The sequence below is a fragment of the Dendrobates tinctorius genome, unplaced genomic scaffold (genome assembly GCF_039654945.1).
Source record: "Dendrobates tinctorius isolate UK_male_01 unplaced genomic scaffold, ASM3965494v1 ptg000250l, whole genome shotgun sequence".
Taxonomy (NCBI): domain Eukaryota; kingdom Metazoa; phylum Chordata; class Amphibia; order Anura; family Dendrobatidae; genus Dendrobates; species Dendrobates tinctorius.
In genome coordinates, this window is record NW_027361917.1 from 2,593,933 (window position 1) to 2,616,997 (window position 23,065).

Sequence of the window (23,065 nt, forward strand, 5' to 3'; positions counted from 1 at the left end):
CAGAGCCCTTTCGTATTGGCAATGAAGGTTCATCCTGTCAATCACAAATTGTATGGTCGGAGCGCTGGACACTCTCCATTTGGATGCCACTGCCAGTCTAGCGGCTATAAACAAATGTGAGAACACTCCTCTCAACACATACGGGATCTCATCCAAACCGATATGCAATAAAACCATACCGGGTTTGTAAGGCCATCCGGATCCCAGTTACTTCAGCTATCACGTCCTCTATGCTAGCCCAAATTTTAGTAATTTCGGGCACGACCACCACATGTGGCTAAGTGTCCCCAACATACCGCAGCCTCTCCAACACAATGGGGAGCACTGAGGGCCAAAGTGAGCAACTTTAACTGGGTAATAGTACCAGCGTAAGTGGACTTTTTTTAATTGTTCCAGATGGTTTAAACATGAGGAAACTCTCCGAACCACTAACACCGCCTCCCGCCACCCATCAGGTGCTAGGGTGACCTGCAAGTCATCCTCCCATTGTCTCATGAATTGCAGTTTACCTCTGGGTCAGGATCATTCAGGGCTCTATACAAGATAGATACATTGTGAGTACTAGGTCCGGGCATCAGGAAGAGGCCATTTACTGTACGGTCTAGGTTAGAATTAAAGAAGTACGACGGTTGTGTAGTGTGTATAAGATGTCTTAGTTGTAAAAACTGATAAAATCTATGTCGAATATCTGGGTGTTTTGCAACTAGGCGGTCAAACGGCTTAATCGCTGTGCCATCACACAGCTGATGAAGTGATTTTACCCCAGCCAGTACCCATGGCTGTAAATCTTTATACGGGATATGTAATTCTAGCGCCTTCAATGACACTTCAGTTAACGGGATTTTAATAAGAGTCGGGACCGTCTGTCTCCAAAAATGCAGTGCAGTAGACATGGTTGGTAGAGGGAGATTACAAGGCCGCGGCCCAAAGGCTTCAACCTCTAACATAAATCGGGTGGAGCCTCTAGTCGCATAGAAATTTTCAATTTGCAACCATCTATGATCCTTATCTAGCTGCCACCAATCCCGCAGCCCCGCTACCACTGAGGCCTTATAATACGCCATCAAATTTGGCAATCCCATTCCCCCCCAGATCATAAGGGTAATACAAAAGGGACTTGGCCACTCGAGGAGTTTTGTGGGCCCATATGTATTTGTTTGTTAAGCGCTGAAGGTTTGTTATAATTTTGCTTGGGACCCTCAAAGGGAGACATCTGAAATAATATAATATCTTGGGGAGAATTTTCATCTTGAAAATATTAATTCTAGCCACCCAGGAGGTCACAAACAGATGTAAGGTGTCCAGCTCGGTCTTTATCTGTCTGAATAAAGCAGTATAGTTCGCCTCTATGATATGTTGACAGTGTGTAAGCTTTATACCAAGGTAAGGGATACCCTGATCAGTCTAACGAAAGGGAAACATTCTCTAATTCAGCTTTGGTGACCAAAGGGACTGCGACAGGGAATACCAGTGATTTGGATGCATCCAATTTGTAATAGGATACTGACGCAAACTCCTCTAGTTCAACCATGACAGCCGAAAACGACCGCTCCAGGTCCACACAGGATATGATAACGTCGTCCGCGTAAAGACCGATCTTGTGAGCAGCCAGACCTGAGATATCAGAGTTAAGATGGATTTTCTCCGCCAGTGGCTCCATGCATAATGCAAATATAATGGGCTATAGTGGGCATCCCTGTCGTGTCCCGTTCGTGATCAAAAAGGGGGTAGATACAAACCCAGAGGCTAGGACTCTGGCTGATGGGGTGGAATATATGGCTAAAATCGCCGAAAGGATGGGGCCCTCCAAACCAAACTTCCTAAGAACACTTCCCAAATATCCCCAGTGCACCCTATCAAAGGCCTTCTCAGCGTCCAAGGACAGGAATGCACTGGGAAGGCCCGACAGTTCCGCCGCCCTAATGAGATTCAACATCATGCGGGTACCATCCTTGGTTTCCCGGCCAGCCACAAAACCGACCTGGTCAGGAGAGACAAGAGAGGGGATTATCAAGTGAAGGCGGGAGGCTAGCAATTTGGTATATATCTTTAAATCATAATTCAATAAAGCAATGGGTCTAAAATTCCCAGGACTATCAGGGGTCTTACCTGGCTTAGGGAGAGTGGTAATAGTAGCTTCCAAATTAGGGGCAGCAACTTTGCCTGAATCCCGCCAACTTGAAAACAACCTCAATAGATATGGGACCAGAAGATCCTGAAAAGTGCGATAATATTCATTTGAAAGTCCATCCGGACCAGGCGCGGTGTGTAGCTTACTGCTTTTAATAGTTTTTTTTAACTCCTCTTCTGTAAATGGGGCGTTTAACAATAATAATTGTTCTTGGGATACACGCGGTAAATTAACTGATTGCAGATATGAATCGATTGCTACCTGAGTAGGTTGACGGGTCTGCGGGTCAGAATGTAAGTTATATAAATGGGAGTAGTACTTTACAAATGTCTCCGCGATGTCAATCGGATTCCTAACCAGACACCCATTCTGATCTTGTAAACCATCTATTCTGGATTTAGCCTCTCGTTTACGTACCCTACGTGCCAGTATTGCTCCCGCCCTATCTCCAGTGGCGTAAAAGTGAGTTTTAAGCTGACGTAAATTACGGGCATAGGCAGAAAGCAAAACCTCCCGCAACTGAAAGTGAACCCCGTATATCTCATCCGACACTGCCAGCGAGGGTGAGGTTTTATTCAGTGATTCCAACTGGTCAAGTCTAGCTAAGAGGTCATCCCGTATCCCTCTATTACGCTTCAGTATGGAGGCTTGTTGTATGAGATATCCCCGTATGACCACTTTATGCGCAGCCCATAGCGTTTCATCTGAAACTTCCCCATTATCATTAACATGGAAGTAGTGAGTCAACTCAGTAGAGATACCACACGTCACCTTCTCATTTAGTAAAAGAGACGGGTTCAGACGCCACCGAAAAGCAGGGTTCGCATGATGTTTTAACGCTAACTGTAACACAATGGGAGCATGGTCAGACCAGGTAATTAGTCCTATGCTGGAGGAGACGCACCTAGGAAGAACCGAAGTATCCACCAGAATATGGTCTATCCGAGTATATGTACGGTGTCGGAAGGAATAAAAGGTATAATCTTTTTCACTCGCGTGGGAGTACCTCCAGAAATTGTGTAGATGATATTCTTTGGCTATGCCTTTCAACTCCCCCCTAGGCCGAATGCCACCTCGTGAGCAGTCTAGATTCCTGTCCATGGGAAGATTAAAGTCTCCACAGTATATCTTTTCACCCTGCGCCAGACCATCCACTCTATGTAGTACTTTGCGGAAAAATGTCTGTTGCGAATGATTTGGGGCGTAGATGACTGTGATAGTGTGCAACTCGCCATTCAATGTGCATATGAGGGACAGAAATCTGCCCGCAGGATCCGCTACCTTCCGAATACAATTGATGGCTAATGTATTTTTAACCCCTTAGCGACAGAGCCAGTTTGCAGCTTAATGACCAGGCCAATTTTTACAATTCTGACCACTATCCATTTATGAGGTTATAACTCTGGAACGCTTTAATGGATCCCACTGATTCTAAGATTGTTTTTTCGTGACATATTGTACTTCATGTTAGTGGTAAAATTTCTTCGATAAGTCTTGTGTTTATTTATGAAAAAAACGGAAATATGGTGAAAATTTTGAAAATTTTGCAATTTTAAAACTTTAAATTTTTATGCCCTCAAATCAGAGAGATGTGTCACACAAATTTCTTAATAAATAACATTTCCCACATGTCTACTTTACATCAGCACAATTTTGGAAGCAAAATTTTTTTTTGTTAGGAAGTTATAAGGGTTAAAAGTTGACCAGCGATTTCTCATTTTTACAACAAAATTTACAAAACCATTTTTTTTTAGGGACCACATCATATTTAAAGTCATTTTGAGGGGTGTACATGACAGAAAATACCCAAAAGTGGCACCATTCTAAACACTAGACCCCTCAAGGTGCTCAAAACCACATTCAAGAAGTTTATTAACCCTTTAAGTGCTTCACAGGAACTAAAGCAATGTGGAAGGAAAAAATTAACATTTAACTTTTTTTTGCAAAAAATTTACTTCAGAACCAATTTTTTTATTTTCACAAGTGTTAAAAGAGAAAATCAACCACAAAATTTGTTGTACAATTTCTCCTGAATACGCCGATACCCTATATGTGGGGGTAAACCACTTTTTCAGCACACGGCAGAGCTCGCAAGGGATGGAGCGCCGTTTGACTTTTTCAACGCAGAATTGGCTGGAATTGAGATCGGATGCCATGTTGCGTTCGGAGAGCCCTTAATGCGCCTAAACAGTGGAAAACTCCAACAAGTGACCCCATTTTGGAAACTAGACCCATTAAGGAACTTATCTAGATGTGTGGTGAGCACTTTGAACCCCCAAGGGCTTCACAGAAGTTTATAACGTAGAGCCGTGAAAATAAGAAATCTATTTTTTTCCACAAAAATGATCTTTTCGCTCCCAAATTTTTATTTTTTACAAGGGTAACAGGAGAAATCATACCCGCACAGTTGTTATGCGATTCGTCCTGAGTACGCCAATACCCCATATGTGGGGGGGAACCACTGTTTGGGCGCATGGGAGAGCTCAGAAGGGAAGGAGTGCCATTTTGGAATGCAGACTTTGATGGAATGGTCTGCGGGCATCATGTTGCGCTTGCAGAGCCCCTGATGGGCCTAAACAGTGGAAACCCCCCACAAGTAACCCCATTTTGGAAACTAGACCCATTAAGGAACTTATCTAGATGTGTGGTGAGCACTTTGAACCTTCAAGTGCTTCACAGAAGTTTATAACGTAGAGCCGTGAAAATATAAAATCCATTTTTTTTTCCACAAAAATGATCTTTTCGCCCCCAAATTTTTATTTTTACAAGGGTAACAGGAGAAATCATACCCGCACAGTTGTTATGCGATTTGTCCTGAGTACGCCAATACCCCATATGTGGGGGGGAACCACTGTTTGGGCGCATGGGAGAGCTCGGAAGGGAAGGAGTGCCATTTTGGAATGCAGACTTTGATGGAATGGTCTGCGGGCATCATGTTGCGCTTGCAGAGCCCCTGATGGGCCTAAACAGTGGAAACCCCCCACAAGTGACCCCATTTTGGAAATTAGACCCCCTAAGGAACTTATCTAGATGTGTGGTGAGCACTTTGAACCCCCAAGCGCTTCACAAAAGTTTATAAGCGCAGAGCCGTGAAAATAAAAAGTCTTTTTTTATTTCCACAAAAGTGATTTTTTAGACCCCAATTTTTAGACCCCCAAAGTTGGCAAATAGTGGAAACCCCTCAATTCTTGCTCCAACCCTAACCCCAACACACCCCTAACCCTAATCCCAACCCTAACCCTAATCCCAACCCTAATCCCTAATCCTAATTCTAACCCTAATTCTAGTTCGCCCTAACCCTAATTCTAACCCTAGTCGTGACCCGAGCCCTAACCCTAGCCCTAGCACAACCCTATCCCTAGCCCTATCCCTAGCCCAACCCTAGCCCTAGCCCAACCCTAGCCCTAGCCCAACCCTAACCCTAGCCCAACCCTAACCCTAGCCCTAACCCTACCCTAACCCTAGCCTAACCCTAACCCTAATGGAAAACTGAAAAGAAAATATTTTCTTTATTTCATTATATTGGCCTATATAAGGGAGTGATAAACGGGGGGGTTATGTACTATTTTTTTTATTTTGATCACTATGACATAGTGATCAAAATAATGAATGGAATCTGCCAGCCGGAGCCGGAAGATTCCCGGCGGGCGCACTGAGCATGCGCCCGCCATTTTCAAGATGGCGGCGCCCATCGGAGGATGCCGGCGGGACGTGGGACCACCGGCAGGGGACGGAGGGCCACGGAGAGGTACCGGGGGGGGGGAATCAGGGACCCTATTTCTCTCTCCTCTGATGTGTGATCACATCAGAGGAGAGAGAAATGAAATGTAAAATCGCGGCTTTTTTTTTTGCGGTCGCCGTTATAGGGTTAATAACGGCGATCGCAAAAGCGGGGGTCGGTAAAAACCGACCGATTCATGTTCTCTGGGGTCTCGGCTACCCCTGGCAGCCAAGACCCCGGAGAAAATCCGACACTGGGGGGCGCTATTCACTTAAATCACAGCGCCGTGAATTAACGGCGCTGTGGTTTTAGTACCCTTAATTACCGCCATTAAAAGGCGTATCGGCGGTCGTTAAGGGGTTAAAGATGATGCACACCCCAGCCTTTTTAGTGTTATTATTAGCAAAGTAAATATTAGAGAACTGTGGGTGACACAGCCTAAAATTATCAGCTTCTATCAGATGCGTCTCCTGCAGGCAGATAATCTCTGCACCTGATTTTTTCACCTCTTTCCATAGGATGGACATCTTACAGGGGGAATTCAACCCCCTAACATTTAAGGACATAATGGTAACACTCATAATTATACATTATAAAACTTGCTATCACACATACATCTTCATGAACCCACATCATCCGCATCTGGGCTCGTGTGTTGGCAACATAGAGAACCACAGTAACCACATTAAAAAGACCCATCTCGGAGGTGCACCTAAAAAACAGGAGACAAAGGAAACAAAACACAGAGAAAAGTAAAAAAAATTCTAAACAAAGTCATGCAGCCACTAGGCCAAAGGCCAGGCTAGTCAGGCAGTGAAATGCCTGAGTGGTCAGTCTTACACCGCAGGTAAATGCCAGTTATCTTGGACGGGGTGCTGGAGCAAAAAGAAAAAAAAAAAAAACGGTGACAAAATCCATAGCACCCTCACAGCAGAGTCCTGCATCCGGACAGCATCTCATCCTCCTCTTCAAGTTTGAATCCAGTCCTGAACAATTTTCTTTCCCATCGGGTTCTGGCGGGGAGCAAAGGAAATCTTCCAATCGGTTAGCTTGTTCTCAGCCTGTTTGGGAGATTGGCAGACCACACCACGACCTTCATAAGATATTATCAGCCTGACAGGATTGAATCCCCATTTGTATCAGATATGAACATCACGTAGTGCTTTACAAACATGAGCGAATTCTCGCCTCCTTGCCAGCGTGGACACTGATAAATCTGGGAACACCTGTAAGCCTTGGTATTCAGCAGGGAGCTCAGGGGGTTTCCTCATCCCCTGCATGAAGGCGTCTTTGGTAGTATAGAAGTGGATGCGCGCCAAAGTGTCTCTGGGCAAGGCTGGGTCCACATGCCGGGGTTTGGGGAGTCTATGTATCCTGTCAATCAGGAAATCCCTGGGGAGCAAGGTTGGGAGTACAGTTTGCATGAATTTAAGCAAAAAGTCAGCCAGATCCTTATCTGGAATGTCCTCCGGTATGCCCCTGACACGCACATTATTCCTCCGTGATCTATCTTCCAGATCATACATTTTATCCTGGACCACAGCAATATCCTGTCTCAAAGCTTCGTTCTCATCCACTAGTGCATTTATAGTCTTGGCATATTCAGCCATCTTGCTCTCGACATGAGCAGTTCTCTCCCCCAGGGACGAGACTTCCCCTCTAATCTCTTGCAGCATGGACTGCATATCTTCCTTTAGGGAAGTACGAATGGAGGTCAGAAAGTCTCTCATGTCTCCTTTAGTAATAGGAGACAGGTTGCTGTGAGTCTCAGAAGCCCCCCTCGCCCCAGAGCCACCCGATGAGTGGGAGGAAGCCGCAGCCATTTTACCTGCAGTATGTGCAGTTTGTCCTCGGGGGAAGAAGTCCGGGAGCTTCGGTGGGGAACTGCGTTTCTGCGCTCTCCCTCGGGTCATCATGTGCCCAGGATCTTCCAGGAGCCGTTGCTGTGCACAGGGAGGAGGAGAGGTAATATAGAGTGCTGTTATTAGCCGGTTTTGGTCCGGAGAAGCAGGAGCCTGTGAGTTATGTGGCCTCTCTGGTCTGCATGCAGGCCACACCCCCAACAACCGCCATTACCTTTGTGAACAACTCTGGGGGCCGTGGCTAGCCCGAAGGGCAGCGCTGCAAACTGGAAATGTCGGCCATTGATGGCGAACCGCAGAAATCTCTGATGCGGAGGAAAAATGGGGATGTGCAGGTAGGCATCCTGGATGTCGATAGAAGCCAAATATTCTCCTTGGCCCATGGCCGATATAACTGAACGGAGAGATTCCATTCGGAAATGTTTGACCCTGATGAACTTGGTCAGGAGCTTCAGGTCCAACACCAGCATGACTGTCCCGTCTTTTTTGGGGACCGTGAACAGATTGGAATAAAACCCCTGAGCCTTCTCGTGCTCTGGTATGGGAACAATGACTCCATTGCGCTGGAGTGAATTCATGGCCCCTAGCAACACCCTTGCCCGGGGCTCCACTTTGGGAAGTCGGGACAGAAAAAATAGTTTTGGGGGATACTTGATAAACTATCTTGTACCCTGACGACACCAATTCCGCCACCCATGAGTCGCGTGCTACCGCGACCCAGACATGGCGAAAGTGGAGCAGGCGGCCGCCTACTCTGCTGATGTTGCCTAAAAGGTACTCCGAGTCATTTAGCTGAAGCTCTCTGAGCCCTGGCCCCCCTCACCCTGGACTGACGAGCCCGCATTCTGCCCAATGGGTTGGCTCTATATGAGACCTGTCGCTCTCTATCCTGGTTGGGGCGACCTGGAGTGGCAGAGCTGGCCGCTGCCATCCACACGGGGTTGCGAAAGGCCCAAAACCGTGCCTGAGCTTGGCGAAATGGCTGCTTGACCCTTTGTTGCAGGAGGAAGCTGCTTTTTCCCCCTGTAGCATCGGAGATTAGTTGGTCTAATTTTTCTCCGAACAGGCGGCCACTCTGATAAGGCAGGGAAGTCAACGACTTCTTGGAAATTGAATCGGCCCACCATGTCCTTAACCATAGGGCCCTCCTAATGGCTACCGCATTTGCGCCGCAAGCGCGGCACAATTGGCTGCATCCAAGGAAGCGTTGATTAAGTAGTCACCAGCCATAGCGATTTGACTCGCGATCTCTGAAACCTCTGTAGGCAGGTCTCTATCCTGCAAGACCTTGTTCAATGATTCTGACCAAGACATCATGGCCTTGGCTACCCACGTTGCCGCGAACGAGGGAGAGAGTGCTGCTCCTGATGCTTCAAAAACTGAGCGCGCTAAACTTTCTATGAGCTGATCAGTGGGGTCCTTGATAGAAGAACCGCTAGGTATAGATAAAAAGGATTTCGAGGCCAAGCGTGACACTGGTGGATCCACCACTGGGGATTCTGCCCATTTCTTACAGAGCTCTGGAGCCAACGGATATCTTGCCCCTATCATCTTCTGTCCCGAGAAACGCCTATCTGACCGTTCCCTGTGACGCTGCACTATGTCCTCAAACTCTGGGTGAGAACCAAACACTCTATGCGGTCGCTTAAAGGATACCTTATGGCCTGAGGCCAAGGTGACGTCATCTTCAACCCCCAGAGTCTGATTAACAGCATCAATGAGGCAGTCAACTGTTTCCCGACACCCCGGGGTATCTAGGTCCAGCGGCTCGTTTGAGTCATAATCTGAACTCTGCCCGCTCCCGATAACTGGTTAAGGCGAGCGTGATGCCGAAATCAAAGATGCCGAGGCACCGGATGGGTCGGGAGATGCCATGTGGGTTCATTTCTTTTGCTCCTGCCTGGAATGAGAGTGGCCCCTGCAGGCCGGAGGTTCTTGTGAGGTGGAGGACCCCTCCCAGATCGGCGAGCCACTATCCTTGGCCCTATCTGGGGCATGAAGAGACTCGATCGCCTTTGTAAGTGACGCCATAGACTGCGATAGCGATAAGGCCCATTCTGGAGGATTAGAATCCCTTCGCTCGATTACAGGGGAGGGCTCCTGGGCGCATTTGGAGTCGCAGGCTTCGCATAATTTATTGCTCTGCGCCCGCGGAAATGAGGCCCTACAGGTGATGCATGCAGCATATAGGAATATGTGCATCTTCCCTTTCCCAGCCATATTGTATCCGCCCGGCCTCAATGCTGCTCTGCTAGGGGCTGAGGGGGGAGCACTCCTGGCTGCCGTAGCGTGCCTCTTGCAGTCGGGACGCACTTACCCGATCCTGTGTCCCCTACACGTGCTCTCCTGCCGTGCGCAGTCCTGCTGAGGTCGGGCTGACCGCTCTTTCCCGGTCGCCGCCTACCCTGAATCGAAGCCGGGACCTCAATTTATCCGGCACCCGCCGGAAGTGATTTCTCGCAGGGAGGGTGGGACTTCCGGCCGCGGCCTACCACCGGCCGAAGCCGCAGGCTGGATTTTTGATGCCCGCCCGCGACGGGGGTGGCAGCGGGCAGGTAGGGCGCCGCATAGTAAGGCTGGAGCCGGCGTCCTACTGCCGTCAGACGCGGCGCGCCGCCTCTGCTGCAGTAATGCGTGAGGGACTGCTGGTGGGCTGGGGAAGGGAAGAAAAGAGGCAGGGGCCTATGCCAGGACTCCTGTCAGCTCCTGCTGACCGCTTGAAGATAAGGACTCCGGCCCTCTGGACGCCACAGGGCCCTCCCTGGCCATCTCATCCATACCATCTGGCAGCCAACTTCTCCGATCAGGTAGAAGGGACAGGGGGAGTGGGATCCAGGACGGTGCAGGCACCCCAACTCCATCCGCCTTACAGGGCTGAGAAGAGGGACCGTCCGCCGCCTTGGAGCACCGCCGTCTAGCGTTGGTGGAGCAGTGGGGGCCGCACGGACTAGTCTTGTGCCTCTGTACAGCCCCTGGTTTCAATACCTAGGGGTGGTCATGGCTAAGTCCGGCATCGTGTCCCACGTCGCGGGAGAGGATATGTGGAGGGATAATTGCACGTGCTCGCCCGTTGATGGCTTGGGGAAATCGGACCCTCTCAATAGGATCTGTTGTCCCTGTCTAATCTTCGTAGCAAAAAAAAAAAAAAAAGTCTGGGGAAAATGGCCCAGATATGACCCACGTTGCGGGAAAGGATACATGGAGACGATACTCAACACGTGCTCGCCGGATGTTGGTTTGGGGAGATCGGACCCTTTCAATAGGGTCTGTCGCTCCTGTCTTATCTTCATGGAAAAGAAAAAGGAAAAAAAGAAGTCTGGAGAAAACCAGACACGTGTGCCTCCAAAGGACACTAAGCATAAAACTGGTTTCCGCCCGCAATCGGGGCGAGAGTGTATGCGGCGAAGGAGGAGCTAACCTTGTGTTGTTTACTTAGTGTCAGCCTCCAGATGGCGGTAGCATACACCCACAGTACCTGTGTCCCCCAATGAGACGAAGGAGAAAAGAGAGTAATAAACATTAAAGCAGGGGATCACAGCTGATTCATTTTTCAGGGAAAACATTTCCCTGCCTATTTTTAAACAATGTTATACTTCAAAGAAAGAATCAGTTGTGATTCCTTGCTGTCCTGTCTGTATACTCTCTTTTGCTTCCCCCCTGCCCAGGAGCTGTAGTATGATCAGACCATGTTCCTGTACGGTTAGACACAGCCATTACACAGTACACAGCAGGGGCACATTTATAAGATTATCTCAGCACAGGAACATTTTTTAACACATCCAATTGTGGAACTTATTATCATTCCAAGATCCATAGACTAAAATGAACTTATTATTTGCCATATTACATGTTACATTACAAATAGACTATCACTGCTTGTCAGGGGTGTATGTAAAAGTGGCACACGTGACATTTGTCCCTGGCACAGGCATCGTGCCAGGACCTCTGGTCAGGATGACCCAGAGGTTTTTTTTTTTAGACACAACAAAACCAAAAAGGGGACTGACTACTACTTTTATATACATTTCTTTTACCACATAGTTCTATATACAGACTTGAACCAGCAATAGAGTGATCGCTTATAATATAATACTGGTGCATTGCAGTATATATTGCAAATGGGGTTTTCCTATGAAGCACAGCCTCTGTCTAACATTGACAGGAGTATCAAGGTAGAGAAACTGGGTCTGAGCAGAAAAAGTAAATTAATGTGCATGCAAAATGTAATTGCATATGAACACATATCATGCAATTTTTGCAATATATTTTTTACTTTTTTCCAGGATATTTGTTTTGTGTTTTGGTTTTCTCTGTGTAAAGGTCATGTGTTCATATGCAATTACATTTTGCATGCACATTAATTTACTTTTTCTGCTCAGACCCAGTTTCTCATTTGTTTCATTGTGCATTCTGTGCATATAAGGGTGTGACCTCCCTGTTTCTGAGTTGGAAAATCCATCCTGTCTGGCCTATACTACTACTGGTGGTTCAGTCCCTCTGTCCTTGTTCACATTTACATCACTTGACAAGTGGAAAGGTTTTAAATACAAGAGTAGTACTGTCCCACGGGGGTTGCCTTGACGTGGCGGGATGGCTTCTACATTATTTTGATCAAAATTATGTTAACTAAATACCCTTATTATTACTATTATTACTACCTTCATGCAATTTTTGCAATATATTTTTTACTTTTTTCCAGGATATTTGTTTTGTGTTTTGTTTTTGGTTTTCTAGGAGTATCAAGGTAGTAGCTAGGGAAACCATTGGCAAAGCCCCATGATAACCCATCGACTCTTCACAATAGAGCTGGGGAAAGCTCGATAAAAGCTGGTGACTAACAGCGGCACCTACAGTAAATGATTAACAGAAGTGATCGCTCCAGACGCTGCTGTTACAGGCAGATGCAGGTAATGTAATACAGCCAGCATCTGCTGCGTATAAAGCAGGCTACATACACTCCGCAGGGACCTGTAACGTAAATGTACAGTATATACTCGTGTATAAGCCGACCCGTGTATAAGCCGACCCCCCTAATTTTGTCACAAAAAACTGGGAAAACTTATTGACTCGCATATAAGCCTAGGGGGCACAGTGAGTGGCCCCAGTTTTTCTGCAAAATGAGTGGCCCCAGATAATGTCGCACAGTGAGTGGCCCCAGATAATGCCGCACAGTGAGTGGCCCCAGATAATGCTGCACAGTGAGTGGCCCCAGATAATGCTGCACAGTGAGTGGCCCCAGATAATGCTGCACAGTGAGTGGCCCCAGATAATGCTGCACAGTGAGTGGCCCCAGATAATGATGCACAGTGAGTGGCCCAGATAATGCTGCAGTGTGTGTGGCCCCAGATAATGCTGCAGTGTGTGTGGCCCAAGATAATGCTGCACATTGTGTGGCCCCAGATAATACTGCACAGTGAGTGGCCCCAGATAATGCTGCACAGTGAGTGGCCCCAGATAATTTTGCACAGTGAGTGGCCCCAGATAATGCTGCACAGTGTGTGGCCCCAGATAATGCTGCACAGTGAGTGGCCCCAGATAATGCTGCACAGTGAGTGGCCCCAGATAATGCTGCACAGTGAGTGGCCCCAGATAATGCTGCACAGGGTGTGGCCCCAGTTTTGCCGCACAGTGAGTGGCCCTAGATAATGCTGCACTGTGAGTGGCCCCAGATAATGCTGCACAGTGAGTGGCCCCAGATAATGCTGCAGAGTGAGTGGCCCCAGATAATGCTGCATAGTGAGTGGCCCCAGATAATGCTGCACAGTGAGTGGCCCCAGATAATGCTGCAGAGTGAGTGGCCCCAGATAATGCTGCACAGGGTGTGGCCCCAGTTTTGCCGCACAGTGAGTGGCCCCAGATAATGCTGCAGTGAGTGGCCCCAGATAATGCTGCACAGTGAGTGGCCCCAGATAATGCTGCAGAGTGAGTGGCCCCAGATAATGCTGCACAGTGAGTGGCCCCAGATAATGCTGCACAGTGAGTGGCCCCAGATAATGCTGCACAGTGAGTGGCCCCAGATAATGCTGCACAGTAGTTGGCCCCAGTTTTGCTGCACAGTGAGTGGCCCCAGATAATGAGGACAGTGAGTGGCCCCATCATGTTGCTGCTGCTGCCGCTGCCTCAGTTACAAAAAAAAAAACAAAACAAAAAAAAAAAAACACTGTATACTCACCTCCGTCACTGCCTGCTGCTCATCAGCGTTGCCGGCTCTGCAGTGACTGTTCAGGCAGAGGGCGCGTACTAACTACGTCATCGCACCCTCTGACCTGAATGTCACTGCAGAGACTCAAGATAGGAGAGCGACGCGCAGCGGTGGAACGGGGACAGGTGAATATGGCTCCCCCCGTTCATACTCACCCCCTCCTGGCGCTCGTCTCTGCAGCCCCCCTGCTTGTTTCATGTTCTTGGCACCGCTGCTCTTCCTGCTTCAGCGGTCACATGGTACCGCTCATTAAAGTCATGTATATGCGCATATTCATGACTTTATTGAGCGGTACCACATGACCGCTGAAGCAGGAAGAGCAGGGGCGCTGAGAACATGGAACAAGCAGGGGGGCTGCAGAGACGAGACAGGAGGGGGTGAGTATGATCTCTGACACCCCCGCTCCCCCTCCCCTGCCGATCCCCCGGTATATGACTCGCGTATAAGCCGAGAGGGGGACTTTCAGCCCCAAAAAATGGGCTGAAAATCTAGGCTTATACATGAGTATATACGGTAATTCACAAGTTGTCTATGGGTTAATGTACACTATGTATAGATTACAATTACTTACCAGGAATTTCAATTTCCGAAACATCACTAAATTCCTCAATGTTATTTTCTCTCTTGTAAACTTTCTTCTTTACATCTTGTAACAAAACAGTTGAACTGCCTGAAAATAAACACAAAAAAAAGACAGGCCATTTACAAAAATGTTGCTTTTTTTGCTGTAGAAGACAACCAGAAATATAAAACACTTTCGCCCATGAGTGTGTGTGTGCGTGTATGTGTATATACACATACAGGGTGGGCCCTCTATATGTATACAACTATATGGATACACTTAAATAAAATGGGAATGGTTGGTGATAAAGTGGATTGGTCGTCATGGACCCTAAACCTCAATTCTCTGGACTTCTAGGTCAGCAAACTGGACCAGTGGCGAGAAATAGCCCAGTTTGCAATGGGTGTATGGTTTTATCTGCTCTCCAGTATACTGTCAAAGAGGGTATTCAGTGTGGCAGGTGGCTTTATCACATCCCAGCAGACTAGTTTGTTCTTCACGAGAGTAGAAAACCTTACATTTGTCAAAATGAATCAGGTATGGATCAATAAAAAAGTATTCCATTGACCATGCCTTCAGGGCTTTTCCTACAGTCATGGCCAAAAGTATTGACACCCCTGTAATTCTGTCAGATAATATTCAGTTTCTTCCTGAAAATGATTGCAAACACAAATTCTTTGGTATTATTATCTTCATTTAATTTGTCTTAAATGAAAAAACACAAATGAGAATGAAGCAAAAAGCAAAACATTGATCATTTTACACAAAACTCCAAAAATGGGCCGGACAAAAGTATTGGCACCCTCAGCCTAATACTTGGTTGCACAACCTTTAGCCAAAATAACTGCGACCAACCGCTTCCGGTAATCATCAATGAGTTTCTTACAATGCTCTGCTGGAATTTTAGACCATTCTTCTTTGGCAAACTACTCCAGGTCCCTGATATTTGAAGGGTGCCTTCTCCAAACTGCCATTTTTAGATCTCTCCACAGGTGTTCTATGGGATTCAGGTCTGGACTCATTGCTGGCCACCTTAGAAGTCTCCAGTGCTTTCTCTCAAACCATTTTCTAGTGCTTTTTGAAGTGTGTTTTGGGTTATTGTCCTGCTGGAAGACCCATGACCTCTGAGGGAGACCCAGCTTTCTCACACTGGTCCCTAAATTATGCTGCAAAATTTGTTGGTAGTCTTCTGACTTCATAATGCCATGCACACGGTCAAGCAGTCCAGTGCCAGAGGCAGCAAATCAACCCCAAAACATCAGGAAAACCTCCGCCATGTTTGACTGTAGGAACCGTGTACTTTTCTTTGAATGCCTCTTTTTTCTCCTGTAAACTCTATGTTGATGCTTTTGCCCTAAAAGCTCTACTTTTGTCTCATCTGACCAGAGAACATTCTTCCAAAATGTTTTAGGCTTTTTCAGGTAAGTTTTGGCAAATTCCAGCCTGGCTTTTTATTGTCTCGGGGTAAGAAGTGGAGTCTTCCTGGGTCTCCTACCATACAGTCCCTTTTCATTCAGATGCCGACGGATAGTACGGGCTGACACCGTTGTACCCTCGGACTGCAGGGCAGCTTGAACTTGTTTGGATGTTAGTGGAGGTTCTTTATCCAACATCCGCACAATCTTGCGTTGAAATCTCTTGTCAATTTTTCTTTTCCGGCCACATCTAGGGAGGTTAGCCACAGTGCCATGGGCTTTAAACTTCTTGATGACACTGCACACGGTAGACACAGGAACATTCAGGTCTTTGGAGATGGACTTGTAGCCTTGAGATTGCTCATGCTTCCTCACAATTTGGTTTCTCAAGTCCTCAGACTGTTCTTTGGTCTTCTTTCTTTTCTCCATGCTCAATGTGGTACACACAAGGACACAGGACAGAGGTTGAGTCAACTTTAATCCATGTCAACTGGCTGCAAGTGTGATTTAGTTATTGTCAACACCTGTTAGGTGCCACAGGTAAGTTATAGGTGCTGTTAATTACACAAATTAGAGAAGCATCACATGATTTTTCTAACAGTGCCAATACTTTTGTCCACCCTCTTTGTTATGTTTGGTGTGGAATTATATCCAATTTGGCTTTAGGACAATTCTTTTTGTGTTTTTTCATTTAAGACAAATTAATTGAAGATAATAATACCAAAGAATTTGTGTTTGCAATCATTTTCAGGAAGAAACTGAGTATTATCTGACAGAATTGCAGGGGTGTCAATACTTTTGGCCATGACTGTATGTGGCTGTATATTTTTTCCAACTTTCTTGGCACAAACAGAGACACAGTCCAATTCCAACTTTAAACAAGAAACTTTACTCTTATATATTCTCAGTCCGTTCTCTTCAGTTACAGCATGTACTTCAGGTAACACACAGCTTGCCTTCTTCTCTTTCCCTGTATTCTCACTGTCACGTTCCAGAACTTGCCTGGGCGTCCCGTTCCGGTCAGCATCACAGCATCCTCCCTGTCCAGCTTTGCTATCTTTGGGAGTTCCCCTGTCTGTTTCGCCCCAGACAAAAGGGCATCTGCCCACGTAGTAAGCTGCCTCATGATGAGCGATCTGTGCTGCTGTACTGCTGCCAACTGTCTCACTACCATCTACAGTGTTGTGCTCTGTACTGCATTGATTTGCACTGCTGTGATCTGCGTTGCTGTGTTCTGCACTGCTGTCATCTGTGGCCCTCAGGCCCTGAATGGCTGGGCTCGTCTCTTTGAACGTTACGGGGTTAACTGCGCTGTCAGGATTACCTAGCCCAACTGACACAAATGTCACATCCTCCCCGGCTTAACCACAGTTAGCCCCTCCTACTTTTAACTATTTACATTCTGAACATAACTTTACCCCATCTAGAGGACTAAATAGGATACTACACTTTCCCTACCATAAAGCCAAATAATATACAGGGTGGGCCATTTATATAGGGACACCTAACTAAAATGGGAATGGTTGGTGATATCAATTTCCTGTTTGTGGCACATTAGTATATGGGAGGGGGAAACTTTTTAAGATGGGTGGTGACCATGGTGGCCATTTTGAAGTCGGCGATTTTGGATCCAACTTTATTTTTTCCAATGGGAAGAGGGTCATGTGACACATCAAACTTATTGAGAATTTCACAAGAAAAACAATGTTGTGCTTGGTTTTAACGTTACTTTATTCTTTCATGGTTATTTACAAGTTTGAACACATTTTATAAGTGGTCATAAAGTGCTGCCCATTGTGTCGGATTGTCAATGCAACCCTCTTCTCCCACTCTTGTTACACTGATAGCAACACCGCAGAAGAAATGCTAGCACAGGCTTCCAGTATCCGTTGTTTCAGATGCTGCACGTCTCGCATCTTCACAGCATGGACAATTGCCTTCAGATGGCCCCAAAAATAAAAGTCTAAAGGGGGTCACGATGACCAATCCACTTTTCACAGAAAGTTGTTGAAATTATAAAATGTTTTCTTAAACATGCTTATTTCCTTTGAGGTTTTTGTGTTGTTCCAATACACACAAAGAAAAAAAGGCAAATTGGACATAATTTCAGACAAAACCACAAAAATAGGCCAGAACAAAAATTGTTGGCACTCTCAACTTCATATTTGGTTGCACACCCTTTGAAATAAATAACTGCAATCAATCTCTTTCTATAACCATCAACAAGCTTCTTACACCTCTCATCTGACATTTTGGACCACTCTTCTTTTGGAAACTGCTCCAGGTCTCTCATATTTGAGGGCGCCTACTCCCAACAGCAAATTTTACGATCTCTCCACAGGTGTTCAATGGGAATTAGATCCAGAGTCATTGCTGGACACTTCACAACGATACAGTGCTTTGTTTCCATCCATTTATGGGTGCTTCTTGAAGTATGTTTGGGGTTATTGTCCTGCTGGAAGACTCATGACCTAGGATGCAAACCCAGCTTTCTTACACTGGGCACTACATTGGAACTCAATTTGCTTTGTTAATATTCAGATTTCATGATACCTTGCAAGCAGTCAAGGCATCCAGTGCCAGAGGCAGCAAAACATCTTTTAACTACCACCACATTTGACTGAAGGTTCTGTGTTCTTTTCTTTGTAGGCCTCATTCCATTTTTAGTAAACAGTAGAATGATGTGATTTACCAAAGGGCTCTGTCCTGATACCTCAGTACAGTCAGTGTGCGCCTCTGGTATATCAGTCTCATCAGGATCACCTCCACCCTTGGTGGTTAATGTCTGGTGATGAGGGTCTGGATTCTGCTTGTACCCTACATCGTCCAGATGCAACATGCAAACATTTTGGGCATTGGTGCAGATGCTTTTCTCCTCTGGATTCTGTGATTCTTCGGAGCAGAACTTTGATGCCACTGGAATAGCATGTGTGAACAGCTCTTCAGAATGGCCCATCTGAGGTACCCCAGTCAGTTGGGCGTTTGAAAATTTTTGACGGGGGGGGGGGGGGGACAAAGAGGATTGTACTGTGTGTGACGATAAGGTGGAGGGAGTGTAGGAGAGACCACTTGATGCAGCGCTGGCCATCCACTCGAGCACATGCTCTTTTTGAACCTCATCTACAAGGCATACCGCTTTGCAGCTACCAATGAAAGGGAGTTGAGTAGCCTGGCCAGTAACAGATTTTGTCAGTGGTCTTTGGATAGGATGAGACGGTGTTTGTTCAGTTGAGCTTTAATTCACATTAATATCTAATGACACTTCGAACACCAAGCCTATTCCCACTTCTACCACGACCTCGCTTTTTCCCCAGTCACGTTGTAAGTAGCCTTCCCCTCTTGTACCCTGCTGTTTCACAACCTAAGGCCCACAGCTGTCAGTCACCTGTCACTAAATGAATAATCACTATTTATTTTCTTAGATGGTGTGCCTGAACAACACTGTTAGGCCTGGTTTTTAAGTGGAAATCTGATTTGCCACTGAAACACAGTTTTAGCACAAACTATTTGGAGTAGCTAATTGGTCCTCCAGGCTGCAACCCAATATTATCCTAATGATTTTTAAGTGGAAATCTGGCCTTCTGATTTGCCATTAAAACACAGTTTTAGCACAAATGATTTGGAGTAGCAAATAGGACTTCACAGTCAAGTTCACTTTCAGCACCAGCAGTAGCACAGGAGCAACCTCTCTGCACTGTGACACTGAGCAAATGGTGCCAGCAAAACAGATGTCCGCTTTTTATGTGGTTAGGGACATGTGACTTCGGCAGTCAATCACAGAAGACCTATTGTCATGACGTTGTGGATGGTTTCTGTGCCCTGATTGGATGCTGGAATCCGCACACAACGCTAAGGCTATGTGCCCACGTAGTGATTCTGAAGCCGAATAAACCTGAGCAGAATTGCACACTCTGCTCCTGGGAAAACGCATGCGTTTTTTGATGCGCTTTTGTAAGCGTTTGTGCATGCATTTTCCTAAGCGTTTTTGCCCATATAATTGATGGTATGCTGAATCGCATGCGATTCCGCAAAAGTAATGAACATGCTGCGTTTTTAATCGCTAAGCGTTCCCACAGTGGTTAAAAACGCACCATTGGCACAACATGTGCGTTTTTCATTAAAAATCAATTGGATGCTTTTCTTAGGCGTTTCTGCAGCAGAATCGCTTGTCTAAAAACGCTTAAAAAACGCTACGTGGGCACACAGCCTAAAGGTAAAAAAAAGCACGTACCCCCTGCAGTAATCTTTTCAGCTGCTTCCCTAACCTCTCCACGCCCCCTCCCCTCATCAAATACGTTCTCCGTCCCTCCCACTCATTATGCAGCACAGGAAGCGCAATGATTTACTGAACTGTTCCCAATTTTGAGTAAAAATGTTCCTGAAAGTGAACACTAATCCAAATGTGCTACGTTTATGCCGAATTTGAGATTGGCGATCGTTTTCAGAACACGTTCGCTCATCTCTAGTCAAGACTGCTTCAACCCAAGTTGTAACAGTAAATCCATCTATGATTTTTTATCCCCCAAGGAAAGGAGTAGGAGAGTACAAATTAGAACTTATACTAGAGAATTATAAAAGTTAGCAGTTATGCTGTGATTAAGTTTTAATTACAAAAAAATATGCTATTCTCTTTTTCCTTCATGCCAAATAGCAGTTTTTTGTACTCCCGATTAATAAAATTTGATCGCAGATAAGAAACATAAATATCAGTTCCACTGTGCTAAAAAAAAAATGTGCACCGTGTGCAGTGATATCTTACATTCGTGGAACAGTTGACAAAATGTTTGTCTTCTATGTAACAAACATATCGGCACATTTTCAGCTTCTCAGCTGTCCCAGCCGAGTACTCAGCAGTCATAGTTTAAGAGTAGAGTGGAAGACAGTAAGCACCCATAGGTTTAAAAAAGCATTTCTGAGGATCGCCTTATCATTATATTCGCAGGACATTTCCCAGCTAATCTCATACATGAAGGACAGGATTTTCAAAACCTGTTCAAGAATCTTCCAGGTATTTTATCTTTGAGAACTACTATACTGGTCCATTAAAGGTTATTACCAACTGCAATCAATCTGTTCTTCTCAGGACCAAAACAGCAATCAATACTTCCAGTACTTAAAGGCACATAAAATGCCCAATTTCTCTCTTAACCCTAAACTAAGAGTTATATAAGTTAACAGTGTTTAATATTGGCAAATAAAGAATTAAATACTTGGTACAACCACAGACATTAAACTGTGCAGGCCTGGTGCGTAGCATTGCGATACTGCTTTTATTACATATTTCGCCATCACTGGATGCTTTACTAGAACTATCTTTAAAAGAATTCTGTACTTGGAAAATCTCTCACTTATTAAAATTTTAATTACTAGCGGCAGAGCACATTTTCTAAGTAAGAATCAGTTTTATTAAAAGTAAAAAAGCTAATTGACAATGCAGTGCTCTTGCTGTGGCTCCCTGGGGCACCCTACTGCGCTTTGCTCCATCTTCAAACACACAGCAAGGAAAAAAGTGAGAGGAGCTGGAATAGGGAATGAGGGTATATTACTGCAAATCATTATTTTAATTTAAAGTCCAAAGTAGCCAGGCAGACTCGCTACTTATAATTCGCCACATGTATGTCAACGCACCGTGTACATACATAATCCATGCATTTATGCAGTCATTAATGGAGAGGTGCTACAAGGACATATCCTTCATCTGAAAGGGGGACGTGGGTGGATCTAGGACTACTTGCTAACGATGTGTATGTTTTCAGAACTAGACCTAATTAACAATTTGCTTCTTGCACACAGCACACAACCTTACTAATTGCAAACTCTAGATTTTACAGAGTCATTATAAAGTATTGGCTGGATTCTCAATTTAGATTTTTTTTTTCCCCAAAGTAGAGTTGGCTATGTTCTTGCATACTAAAGGGCATAGATCATTACTAAATTACTAACACTAATCAGCAAGACAGGAGACGGGAATGTGTACAGTGCAAAATCTGAACATAAACGCAATGAAAGGGATTAGAAAAAAACTAAAAAAAATCATTAAAAAAACACTGTAAAGAGTAATTAATTATCAAAAGCATGTTTGCAATTATGAACTAAAGCAATTTGGTAAAATTCACAACATTTGTTGCAAGTGCCTCAATATATGTACATCAACTTCTAGGACACCAAAAACTGCGTGTCAATATTACGACATTCAATTCGAAAGGTTATCATAGGTGTCTGGCATACCTCTCATCTCCTGTCGAAAGTACTCGGCTCTGCCAAACTAACTTATACATAAGGACTATGGCCACTTTAACTGGGCTTTAATTTCTCATAAAGGGATGGTATTTTGCTAGGATATACCATCACTTTATGATCATTGGGGATCTAACCTCAGGGACGCCGACAGATCTTGAGATTGAAGGCGAAGTAGAGCTGATGTAGTGCTACATCCCCTTCTAATTTCTCCCTGCATAGTTGGGGAGCGGTGCACTGTGCAGGGAAAACTTCACTTCAATAGGGTGAGCTGCAATTTCCGGAACTGTCGGACAGCCTGGGACCATTACGCATAGGAAAACAGTAAAGAGGGGGGTCACAGCTCTACACCAGTGCTGTATCCCCTCTATTCACAGGATGGCTGGTGGTAGACTTAGAGGTCTGATCCAAATTAATCATAGTGATGCCATAGCTTAGCAATATGAAATGAGTAAACCACTGAAAAGACCTTTTGGAAAAATAATTTTTGTGTAACACAACCTTAAAGCAAACCGGTCAAATTATTTTTTTCTCCCCTACTTGAGAGTGGCATAAGCTGAGCTCTTTGTTGTATACATTTACGGTATATAATTTGGATCAGAATTTCTAAATAAAAAAAAAAGCAGTGCAAATTGTGGCAGGACTTCTAAGAGACAGTGAGAGTCCTGCTAACCTCAACCACACAGAAATGTGTGCGAGCGAAATAAGCAGGACTCTCACTGTCCCTCCTAAATGTCCTGCGTCAATTTACACTGCTTTTTTATGCAGAATACCTGACCTAAATTATATAACATCTACATTACAGATCTTAGCCACAACAAATGAACAACTTCTGAAATCACATAGAAACCCTTTTAAATTTTCTTTGTCATGAGTACATCACGTTGTTTAATGTTAAACCTGATGCCGGAGAAAGTATAATAATAACAGAAGAA

At 45.4% G+C, this 23,065-nt stretch overlaps 1 protein-coding gene across 6 annotated transcripts in view; it reads right to left on the bottom strand.

Annotated features, from left to right (window-relative positions):
- The window catches only part of KIZ (kizuna centrosomal protein), a 205,321-nt gene that overhangs the window by 81,450 nt on the left and 100,806 nt on the right, over positions 1-23,065 (bottom strand). For 5 of the 6 annotated variants that reach the window (XM_073557407.1, XM_073557406.1, XM_073557408.1 and 2 more), the window contains one exon: positions 14,488-14,586. The exons of the other annotated variant lie outside the window; for it this stretch is intronic. In XM_073557407.1, the coding sequence (XP_073413508.1) occupies positions 14,488-14,586 (99 nt within the window). The remainder of the gene's footprint in view (positions 1-14,487; positions 14,587-23,065) is intronic. 6 annotated transcript variants of the gene reach the window in all.